Source organism: Electrophorus electricus, chromosome 7 (assembly GCF_041902795.1).
Source record: "Electrophorus electricus isolate QZ-2024a chromosome 7, ASM4190279v1, whole genome shotgun sequence".
Lineage (NCBI taxonomy): Eukaryota > Metazoa > Chordata > Actinopteri > Gymnotiformes > Gymnotidae > Electrophorus > Electrophorus electricus.
The window spans coordinates 12654754-12667176 of NC_137503.1; the positions used below are offsets into that span (position 1 = coordinate 12654754).

Here is a 12423-nt window from a genome sequence, read left to right on the forward strand (position 1 = left end):
AAACCCCACAACAAACATACCTCCACCTCCAGTACACATCAAACAGCTTTTGGTTCACACCCTATACTTGACAACTCTCTTGCATTACTCTTTTTTTTTTTTTTTTATATGAATTTCTAGTATTTCTTGGGTTTATGTATAGATTTTATATAGCACACGTTTTACTGAAGACCAGTCGGAAATGCAAACTACAAATATCACTGTATAGTGCAATTTTTGGTTCCCTGTACATATGTCAATTAAGTCTTGATCTTAAGAGTACTTTTTGATGCTGGAGAGAAAGATTTGGTGTAAACATGTCTCTCACGACTGTGCATGCAGTGCATGTGTATGTGTCCAGTTGTGTCCTCTGCTTGACACTGAAGGGTGACTACATAGCTGCACATTTATTATAAAGCCAGTGACGGGAGTACCATCAATTTTCTATAAGGAGAGAAGAGCTACAATCTCACTCTACTTGCATCATATAAAGCAATTTTTTCATGCCATCAAAGAAGGTGTAGCTTAACATTTATGTTTGAATTCTATTGGTTACGGAATGGAATATGGTGATTATTTAATTCAGGGTAACAATGAGTCTGCAGAGCTTTCCCTCAGGGAAGAGGAATGATCTAAGCATGGACAACCTGCCCTCTATGAGCAAGCAATGACATCATAGGTACACACAGCCCACCTTATCACACTGCGTTAGAGTTTCAGCTTCCTGCAGCACACGCACACGCACACACACACACACACACAAAGGTGGATATAAGGATGAGGAGCGTTTAATCCAAAACCAGAGTAGCAGACCAACAGATAAAAGTTACACACGCAGTGTTCCAGGCACAGTAAACAACGTCAAATCGTCTGGGGTTAAGCTGGCCATCATGTTACACACATCAAGTGAAGAAGAAACGCAATAGGGAAGGCAAACAAGGCTCAGGATTGCACAGGAGATCTGCAAGATCTTGCACAATGAGAAAGCAGTAGTATGCAGACAAAGCTTACTGAGCCTTGAAGCAGAACCAGGTATGAGTGATAATTGCAAGGCTGGTAATGCCTCAAACTGAGGCATCTGGTGCAGAGGGCATGCAAAACACATGTGCATCTTCTCTCGGTTTAATCTGGTTTGTTTACTGTTGAGCGAAGGGTTCAAAACCTATACACCTTTCAGCACATCTTCCATATGCAAAGACAGGCAGGTTCGTGAAGAATGAGCAGCGTAACACTGTGAAATGTGTCTGAATCATCATCATCATCATCATCATCATCATCATCAGCATCATCAGGCATTACTGCGCACACAGTCATCCAGTCCTCAGCTCACTGTAGGTAATATGCAAAACTCAGAGAAAGTGGACACTGACAGATAAGTTGCTTGAAATGAAAGATGTCTCACTTATCCTGCTCTCTCCAGAGTAAGAGGCAGCGTGGGTCGAATGCTCGGACTTTTCTTTTTTTAAGAACAAAAGTGCCTCCCTCTGCAATGCTGTTTTTCTCTCTCATATATATATATATATATATATATATATATATATATATATATATATATATATATATATATATATATATATATATACACACACACATACACACGCACGCACACACCGTGGCAGAGTGCATGCCTGGTGTCAGAATGAATAAAGTAAAAGATAGAGGAGTCCACAGAGGATTATGCTTGGCCTAGCTGTCAAAAATGTGCTTTGTGTCACTGCTCTAGATAGGCAGAGTGAGAGGGAGGGAGGGAGAGAGGGAAAAAGTTGGAGAGAGAATTAAACTGTCAGCTCCTGAGAAAGGCTGGTGTTTTTCAAATGCTTGATCCTTACACAAACACTATACAATTTGACTGTCAGCAATTAGTCGCTTTTGTGGTTGCAATGTTTACTCAATCCTCAGTACACACACACACACACAAATATAAATAAATAAATAACAATAATTGTTGCAGCCAGTAGTTGCCTGAGCAAGATTTGTTTCGGCAATCAATTATGTCAGCACACCCTTGTAACACTAAAAAGTAGTAAGAGAGGTGTTCTATAAAATAGTGCACCCAATGCCAACCAATCACTGAGGAAACGAGATCAGCACAACCCTGCCTACACAATCAAAGCTGCATTATTCCCTACTGGCTTGAAACATTGTGCCTGTATGCATAATATAACAAATCTATTATTATCCACAACCAATATAATTAAGCAACATATTTAGAGACACCTTTTTCCTAGGTTCAGATCCCTGTTACTGATTAAGGCTTTAAATCTCAGTGATTTATAGCTTCAAATGTATAGACTAAATGGAACATATTTTGAAAAAAAAAAAAAAGTTTTTTTTCCCAGTGCTTTTGGACATACATTTGGGTATAAGGACTGCCTACCAACCCACAAACTGTAAATATGTCAACTGCTTGGGTGTGGGCTGCTTGGGTGAGAAACATGGGATTCAGCAAGCCGTTCAGAATTGACTATCCTTCCAACATCAGGTGTAGACTCCTTGGAACTGTATCGTCCTCCATCTGAGTACTTGAGAACTACCTTTGCGAAGGTTACCCCGCAAGTACCCGCACCCATTAGCTAAGAGCTAGCACGCAAACCGTTCCGTTGTTGGCTGTAATGACTAACACGATTCATTGTTTTTTGATAGCAAAGTCTCAGCTATACTTAGCAAAAACCTGTAAGTTTGTGCTAACCACTGTGTCTCAATTTTCTGGCCAACCTAGATGACTACAATACAGGACTGGGGATGAAACCTTTACTAAGAGTGATCAGGAGCTACCAACTGTCCGTGGTCAAACTGCAGACGAGGGAAATGCAAGTATTTAAATATAATTGTATATGTTTCTTTTGCTGTTTAATTTGACTAATCAGCTAATGTAGCAAGCGAATATATTGGATGCAATTTTGTAGGACGTTTTTGGCGTTACTTGTTGCATGACCACGTTAAGTATAACTTTAACGTTATTATTTCATTACCTGGTTGAATAAGTGCTGGCTGTTGAAAAAACATTGTTACCTTTTACTCACAGTGTTTGAGTGAGTTTTAGTGGTGTGGCATAATGGCGTTTCATTACTTGCATATATTTAAATGACAGAAACCTAGCTTTTGATAAGATAAACACACTACTATCTATATACACAGCCAGCACGATGACCTTAGCCAAACATACAAAAACAAATGTCCAAGTGAAAAAGTTAGCTAGTTAATAACTAACCATTCATAAACCGTTGTATTCTTGATTCTTATTTAGAATGGCTGAGGTGAGCAGTGGCTCTTTATTGTTTTAAAGCAAATACTGACCAAATACAACTTGAGCAATTGAGGTTTAAGGGCCTTACTCAGGGGCCCACCAGTAGCAACTTGGTGGTGGTGGGGCTTGAACTGGCAACCTTCCAATTACTAGACAAGTAGATTAACCACTGAGCTACCACTGGTATAATTGATTTATTTAGTGCATATTAAGACAAATTTGCTCAAACCTTAAAGACTTCTGACTGAACCACTAATTTAGATTAATAATGTTTTGAGTATATGACATTCACACATGTGCATCATGTCCAAAGCTCAAAATATGCAGTGACTATAAACATTACATACATACACATTAAATTATTAAATATTAATATAAAAATGTATAAATGTTTATATTTCAGTGTTACCTATTATATGTAATGGAAACTTTTTTTCTGCTTTCCAGAGAGGGAGGCAGGACCTGAAGGGACCCTACACATTAGCCAACACTATGACATATATTATTGACCATGATATATAATTTGTGCAACAAGACAAGGTGACAAAGAGTATAAGCCATCATGTGTATGAGTATTGTTATGGTGTGTGAGTAAGTGAGTGAGTGAGTGAGTGAGTGAGTGAGATAGAAACATCAGGATATACATACATACATACCTTAAGGATATATATTACTTATAAAAACACATGGTATTTTCTTAGTATGCCCCCCCCCAATCACCATCTGTTTTTCAGTCACATTTATGATTATACATTGGCACAAACATGGGCTTGTGCACATGCGCGCGTGCACACACACAAACACACACACACACACACACACACAAACACACAAACGTGCCTGCACACATAGTGACTTGACTGAAATGATCAATGTTTTAATGCGATCTGAGTCATATACTGCCAACCATTCACAGCTGTGATGGCCATTATAAGAAGCTGAGCCAGAGAGAAGCATGGTCTGTTAAATACCAACACATGCTCTCTCTCTCTCTCTCTCTCATCTTCCCCCCCACCCCAACTTTCAGGCAAGGCATCAAAGTGATTCTTAATTTCGCAAGCAGAAAGCTGTTTGGCGTGGTACAGTTCGTCAGCTCTCTAGTCGCTAAAATGAATGATCTGCATCAGTGTTCTGTCCAAAGGAACAGGGAGCAGTAGAAGAGCAGAGACAAGCAGCACCCTCGGCCCAGGCAGCTAGCAAGCCCTTACCAAAGTGCAACTCATTTTTGTGACTGTATCCTAAAGTGGACTACATATGCTTAAATTAAAGAGGACATGGGGGTGACAGCCATACAGCCATTAATCCATAGAGCTATATGTCATCCCATTTCTGGATTTTTAATTGCACTATTATCAGATATATTTGTGCTCAAAGCTATTCTTGACTTGATTGGTGTTGGGGTGACAGGGGGACCATGATTTGCCAGCATTTCCGTATGTGTTGCAGCTTCAGATGCAGTTATAGCTTTATCTGCCTCATTACACATTTAGCTCAGAGCCCACAGGCAGAGTAATGATGACGTTAGCCACTGTGATTAGCTCCCGGTGACCACACAGCAACTCATAGAAAAGACAGATGAAACTCAGAAAGACTTGGCCACCAAGGGGTGTGTGTGTGTGTGTGTGTGTGTGTGTGTGTGTGTGCGCGCGCGCACATGAAACAATGTTACAGAGGCTCTGCTCCAGGTTTGACTACGGTTCGTCCACCACGACATCAACAACTGATCTTTCCCCCCATGCGCACCTCGATGATGGACCCATTGAGACTTGTATATATATTCAATGCTTGTTTGCTAGTTGTCAGCACATTTTTGCCAATTGTGTGTGTGTTTTGAAGCGAATATTCCTGTCTTCTTGTTGTCCAGTTTTGACCCTGTGACCCTGCTATTACCCTGTCTGCCTCCTCCTTTGATCCTGCTGCCTGTATTGAACGCCACCTCGTCAATTAGCCCTAATAAACTCACTCAACACATTCGTCATGCTGCCTTGCTGCCTATGTTTTCCACCCTCTAATTTTGCCCAGGACAAAAGACAGCCAGCATAGTACAATATGCCTGGTGATAAGGACAGTGGACAAGAAGCAACCATCATAAAAAGGGGCCGAACCCATGGTGGCAGTAGAAAGGCCAGACACACAGGAAAAAAAAATACTCGCAGTCCTGCAACTTAAGTCACTCCCACATATATGCTAAACCATCCACATCACCAGCTGCTAAGGAAAACTTCACCACCACAGAAGGACCAAATTTCAAATGATTCCACTGCATGAGCAAACTCAAAATTCATGCTCAACACTGGCAGCAAGAGTAACTGTACATCAAGAAAGCCAAGATCTGCATTTTCAGCTGTCCTGAAATAAAGCTCAGTGCACAGAAATGGCTCTCGGAGGAATCCTGCAAGAATGGCAACGTCAGCCAGGTGGCCAGAGAGACCAATTTTCCACAGGTGGAATGGCAGGTCTCAAATTAATGACATGAGCTACATAAAGAGAGACTAATGTAGTGCAATCTACACAATGCCAGGAATTTCTGTGCTGAGCTTTGAAGTTAGTGCTGTTCAAACTTGCATTTAAAATATACAGTCCAGTTTGCATTCAGCTGAGATGAACCGTATGTGATTCAGGCATGGTTTCATAAGATAAAAGTAATTTTAGAAGAACTAGTCACACGAGTCTTCATCAGTCTAATGGTCCATGGAACCCTCACTATAACTAGCTCTCACTTTAACATGGCTCTCAAACATCTCTGGGTTAGCGTGCCAGCCTGTTAGCTTAGCCTTGGCACAGTACAGTACAACAAGCAGATTCTGCAGGGCAGATGGCCCCTTTCAGGTCTCTAGAGGCCTGTTATGCTTATTTTTTTCATATACTATGCTGGTGCCTGGTTTCCACCTGACGTTAGACAGACACACACACACACACACACACACACACACACACACACACACACACACACACACACACACACACACACACACACACACACAGAGTGCCACTGGCAGGATTATATTTCATAGTATGCACAAGAACCATGCCACCCCCCAATGATCAGCAATTTCACAATTTCATTTTCAAGTAGAATGTTAACAAAAATGAATAAAACCATAAAACAATGCGCGTGGTGTACACGTGGTGTATAGAAGATTACGGCTGCTGGCACCAGTGCGCACAGAAAATGGTTCACACCTAAGGTTTCAGGAGGGGAGCCAGAATGGAGCCTAATGATGAAAAGCATTAATCACAGGAAGTGCTGATGCAGGTACCAAGTTTCACCTGCAAGGCCACAGAATACCGAAGACACACACATGTACACACACTTTACAACATTGTCATAAATTGGAGGGATTTTCCCAGACCTACATTGTGCACACAAACTAGGTAAATAAAGTGTTAACCCTGACAACAGTCACACACAAACACACCTGCTTGCTGTCAGCATTTATTTTGCAGGTAGTTTTTTAAAAGGCCTAGGCTGGTGTGTCCTTATTTGGCATCTATTAGAACACTAGTTGACCTCAGCACATATTGTACAGCTAGCTAAAGCTCAGTGACATCGCCCGTAGTCATGAACGCGGCTTGATTCCCCTCTCCAGTTCAATTCATCCTGACTCGAGCTTGTTTCATGCGGCCGTTTTCTAAAAACATGCTCATTGGAACATTTTTGTACTGAAACATAAGTCAAAGATTCATCAAATTTCACACATGATGAAAATGCGCTTCGGTGTGATCTTTGTGCTGACGTAACACAATTCAACTCGTAATCAGAGAACAGCATTTATGCATATAGAGATGAAAAGACGGAAAAGCACCGTCCCATCTACTACTGAAAACACAACTAAAACGAAATACAGTCGCTATATAATCACCATTATCTTTGGGTAATTTATCATCTTTGTGTTTATCCGCGAAACAAGGCAACGGAAGCATTTGGCGCGTTTTTTTCCTGAGGCGCAGCACCCGTGAACTGGCGCCGGAACTGTTCGAATGTGTGTGGTGCTGAAATCGGTCGCCTGTGAGCGCTTACTCTCGCTCGTGTCAAATCGACTGAGATTAGACGTGGTTTGATGGGGTGCTGCACCGTGACTACGGCCGTGTTATCGCTCCACTTCAACACATGGGGCACTACGGCATGTTTTGCACCTGGTGCTGCTATCACTGGCGCCACCATGCATGCTGTAAACATTTTGAAACGACATGAAACGTTTCTCATCCATCAATCCGATAAAAAGATTGCGCAGGCAGAAAAAAAGTGAATTTATTGCAGAGCTATTCTTTTCACCATTTACGCATAGTTTAGCCTAGGTCAAACATGCTTTTGTGCAGCAAGCACTATGGTCCACTGCTAGAATAAAGGTATCGGTTTTAAGATATAGTGTCTAATTCAGTATTTGGCTTTTTACATTATTGCACTAAGATGTCATGACAAACTGAAGAGACTGAACCAACAGTAGCGCTAAAACATAAAAGCAAGAAAATACTTGGCGAGTCACGTGGGCTAACGGGAATATTAAAAAATCAACACAGAGGTTCACAGATTACAAACGTGTGGAAAACGTTTGTAAATCAATTTAATCCAATCCGTGAGCACTAAAAATAATAATAATGCTTCTTAGTCTCGGCCTCAACACATTTCACTGTTAACTGGGAAGTCTAGATGCAAGAAGTGAACAATATGACAACGCGTAACAGTGTTACTGTTCACCAAACCATCATACCAACGACTGAGGGTTAATAAAACACCTCTGCTTCCGAGCCTTAGCCGTGAACAGTATCCCTGATATGAGCTACTTACACATAAGCGTGGTAGATGAACGCCCATCCTCGCGGTCTTTCCAACACGTTGTAGAGGAAATTCTGTAGCCGTCGGTAAAATGCATTGCGTTTTGGAGGCTTCTTCCCCGAGATGCTGGAGCGTTGTTTGCTCAAGATGCTGCCTCGCTTTGTTGCCTCGTTGCCTGCTATGAGAAGAGCACCGTCTCTGTTCGAGTCCGCCGCGCCTCCCTCTAGACCCACAAAGCCGACTTTGAGCTTCTTCTCGGCTTGCGGTCCGGGATAGACCCCGCCGTTGCGGGATTTCTGCACCATGCTCGCCGTGCTGTCATGGAGAGCTGCGGATGCTCGTGGGGGTTTTCCGCCCTCTGCCAGGTAGGAGCATCGCTCGAGCCGCGCTGGGCAGGGCGTGAGAGGTGCGCGCGGAGCTCGGGTGTGCGCTACGTCTGCAAGAGGGAAGGAAAAGCCAATAGCGATGCAAAGAAAAAAGAATCTGCAATCTCTAACCACCACCACCCCCACACCCCCCCCAACTACACCAGTACCTTCCGGCCACCTGACAACAGTGCTCAATAATTCAGAAGCTGAAGGGGGGTGGGGGGGTGGGAAGGTTGGAGAGATGTAAAAATGGACACTCCACTGAAGCTTATGCAGTGGATCGCATATCAACATGACACGACAGTAGAAAGCAAATGCTTACCATCGCAATCTGGACACCACAAAAAGAGGATTGCCAGGCATCAGTGTCCCTTGTTACTGAAAGCTGTACCAGACCCAGCTAATCTGATCACGATCAAACACTGATGATTTCAGGAGACAACCCTACCTGCCAAAGACTGTCACCGAGGAACATGACGATGAGAATCAACATTTAAATATCTAATACTTTAATAATAATCCAGTTCCAAATCAATATGATTTTGTAATCCCATCTAATATACAGTAACCAACAGTTGTTGCTCACATTATGAATTTGGGGCAAGTTTGCACTGAAATGGTCAGCTTTCTCACTGAAACAGCAGCATGTGTGTCAACATCCTACTGCCCTACCCTCACCCAAACAATGGCCTTTTAGCTATTCTCTCATGTTCTCTTCCAAAGAATCTCACATCTCACTCTTACAGCATACTCTTACACATTATATGGTCACTACCATCATCCTTTAGCAACCCCATATCTTTCAATTAACTACATTCTGAAAGTTACACAGAATCCCAGATGTTGTGGAAACACCCCTTCACACCAAGCCTCTCAATTTTTGAAGTTACTGTTCCTTTGTTCCTCTTTACACCTGTTCTTGTTTAAATAGCCTTTGCCTTGTCTCAGAGTCTCAAATCTCAGCACGCCCCAACACACAGATATATGCACACACACAGCAAACTTTTAATCACCTTGTTCTTTCTTTTTGTTAAATTATCAACTGAAAACTCTCGCTCAGTATTTAGTCTTTTTTAATATCTCTTGCTTCTGCAATAACAAAAAAGGTTATGATTGGTTTGCATTTAGTATCTTATATTGCTTCCGAGTCAGCTGTAATGAACTTTCCTCATGAATGTTCCAGGGAACATGCAAACAAAACTTTTCGTATATTAACTCACATTCTTGTCCGTCCCTGTCCCGCGTCACTGAGTTAATTCCTTCCACTGCACAATACTATTTTTACTATTCTAGAAACATATTGCATTAACAAACAAATGCAATTTAGGGGGTCTCATGAAGTAGCAATGGCAAACGTGGCATTCAGGCTTCACAGTGGCGGGTAAAAGGTGACGCGGCGTATCTGACATCTATTGGAGCATGTCGAAAAGGGGAAGCCCACAGACTGACTGCAGTGTGTGTAACCAACCAGAACTCTCACTCTACATTTCCAACTGGAAACAAGCAAGGCCTTTTTGCACAAATACCCAGAGCAGGCTGAAGGCAGCAGGCTGCATCCTCAATCTATCTAGGACAGACGAGGAGACACGTGCAGCGGTCGGTTCAGTGCAGATGTGCACAACAAAGGGCCACGTGGTGGAGGGAACAGCAGCTCCCCGCAGGCTGGGCTGGGAGGCTCAGGATCTTCTGAGTGTACACCGCCATAACGGACTGCAGTTGTAGCAGTGATAAATAATGCATGTCTAGACATGGCTTTCACAGAGAAGCACAGAAATGCAAGACCGAATGGAGGATAGCTTTCGTCTGGCCGGGCAAGCGTTTCCATGACAACAGCCCAGTGAACAATAAACCAGTTTTCTGTGCGCGCCTCCTCTCAAGATTCTTAATGCAGAGACTGGCAAGGCTGATTCTCTTAAGAAAATAATGATGAAGATGAAGTGATTGAAAAAAAAAATAGGGCACTCATTTAATATAAACATGCTTTGGTATGGAGCAGTCATATGCAAGTTGATGATAATGAGTTAGTAAATCTTCAGAAATATTTCATTTTTCTTTCAACTTTCAAGTTTTTGTTTTTTTTTTACTTGGGGGGAAAAAAAAAAAATTATTCCATGACCTGGCGAGCCACCACACGGCACTTTTAAATAAACAAACAAAAGCCTGCATTTAGGGACAGAGAAGGACCTCCACTAGTGCCTCAGGAGAACGAGGGTACTCTACTGATTTCCCCATTGTGTATTTTTCCTGGTAGGCAAAATAAAGGAAACCATAACCTGGACGATGACTCCATGTAATGTCATGTGGTCTGGTCATGTACGACTCGCTGAGCTAAAAGAAGCCCTGGCTTCACTTACTCGTTTCACAGATTAATTTGATATCTCAGACGGCGTGTTCCGACTGCTCCACATTCAGCACAAAAGCAGGTTAGGACTGGTTACCATGACAACTTGGCTTGCTTCATCTTCCACTCGAGCTCCAGGTAGAGTCTCTCCCGTTCTCATCAGCTTATGAAAACCTGGAGGGGTGACAGCAGCATCGCCCCACATTTCAAAAGACAATGCGTGGCTCACAGCGGCTGTTCCGAGACAGAGCGCAGGACACCTACAGGAAGCAGGGTGGCTAAGAGCAGACAATAGAACACAAAGGAAACTCATTTCTCATGCTGTTATTTGTGAAACACCAGCAGCACTGTCACGAGTTTCAAAAAGGAAATCAGACATTAAAAGTGAAACCTAACTCTTCTTTCATTTACCTTCAGATAAAGAGGAAAGGCATGTGGGAAGCCAGTGACAGATGGCAGAAGAGGCAGTTCTCCAGTATGCATCTGTATCCATGATGATCTTTTTAGAAAATATCATGGCAGACAGAGGAACATTTTAGATGGATCAAGAGAAAGGGGGAACAACAGGCTCGGACCTAGCAAATGACTTTGCTTTGTATTGACTGTGGGTGTGGGTTTTTTTCATGGGTTTGTCCACGAGATATGTTCAATTATTCTGGACACTTGTTTGCTTACTGAAGGTCAAACAATGTCAGTTCAAGGTGATCTAGAACACAGAGTTTGGGGGGGGGGGGGGGGGGGGGGAGAGAGAGATTTATCTGGGGAAGAAATGTGTCACTTTACCAAAGTTCAAATCCCACTATGATGGTCACTATGAGTTCATGGATGATGAGGTATGATGTAACAACCATGGTTATTATGCAAAATCCTCCAGATTATGCATTTAAGGAATATTCCTGTGATTTTCAATGTAATCTTTAGCTACCCCTTCTGTAGTACATAAGAGATCACACACACACACACACACACACACACACACACACACTATATACACACACAATATTTTCACTCTAAAAGTGAAATATGCACAGTATGCTGAGATATGAGTTACTGCATATTACCATAACAAACATAGCAAAGCTTTCTTACTCAATTGAACATTAAAGAGGAACATTTACACTGTTCTAAGTTCATGATAAAAAAAGGTACAGAGCAAACTTTTTGTCCTTGTTCAGTCTTATTTTGTCATCCCCGCCCTGAATAGGTTCTTTTCATCCAGTGATGATGGATGGAGGCAAGAACTGAGGAAAAGGGAATTAAGATTAAAAGCAGCAAACCATTAAAGAACCAGGACGAGTGCTGAAAGGTGGAAAGCTGCAAGCCTGAAAGGCAGGAATGTGGAAAAGTGCAGCAGAAGGCAGTGGAGAGCCTCCCAGCAGGGGAAGGCCAGCATGGCAGAGGGCCAGCCTGCCCACAGACAAGTGCAGCCTGCCAAGGACTAAAGGCCAGCAGCTCCCCATGAACCCACCCTGGTGCTCTTCTGCTACTTCCGCAATGACCTCCTTGTCAGAGCTCACCCCTGACTTGGAGCCTCAGCCAGCCGCAGAGGTCAATCCGGACGGTGAGAGGATTGGGTGTGGCTTTTAAGAGATGGAACTCATGCATGCATGACTGTCATGCTCCAGTGAAGGAGTGTTCTTTGTGCAGAGCACCAGTTAGCAATCTGCATCTCCTAAGATTTGTGTGCGTGTGTGTGTGTGTGCGTGTGTGT

At 42.7% G+C, this 12423-nt stretch overlaps 1 protein-coding gene across 8 annotated transcripts in view; it reads right to left on the bottom strand.

Annotated features, from left to right (window-relative positions):
- kcnq2b (potassium voltage-gated channel, KQT-like subfamily, member 2b) overlaps positions 1 to 11397 on the bottom strand; it is a 53328-nt gene extending 41931 nt beyond the window's left edge. For all 8 annotated transcript variants that reach the window (XR_014124549.1, XR_014124548.1, XM_081717630.1 and 5 more), the window contains exon 1: positions 8016 to 11397. Coding sequence is in view for 6 of the 8 variants with exons in the window: in XM_081717630.1 (XP_081573756.1) it covers positions 8016 to 8665 (650 nt within the window). In the remaining 2 variants the exon portion in view is untranslated. The remainder of the gene's footprint in view (positions 1 to 8015) is intronic.
- Between the last annotated feature and the right edge of the window lie 1026 nt (positions 11398 to 12423).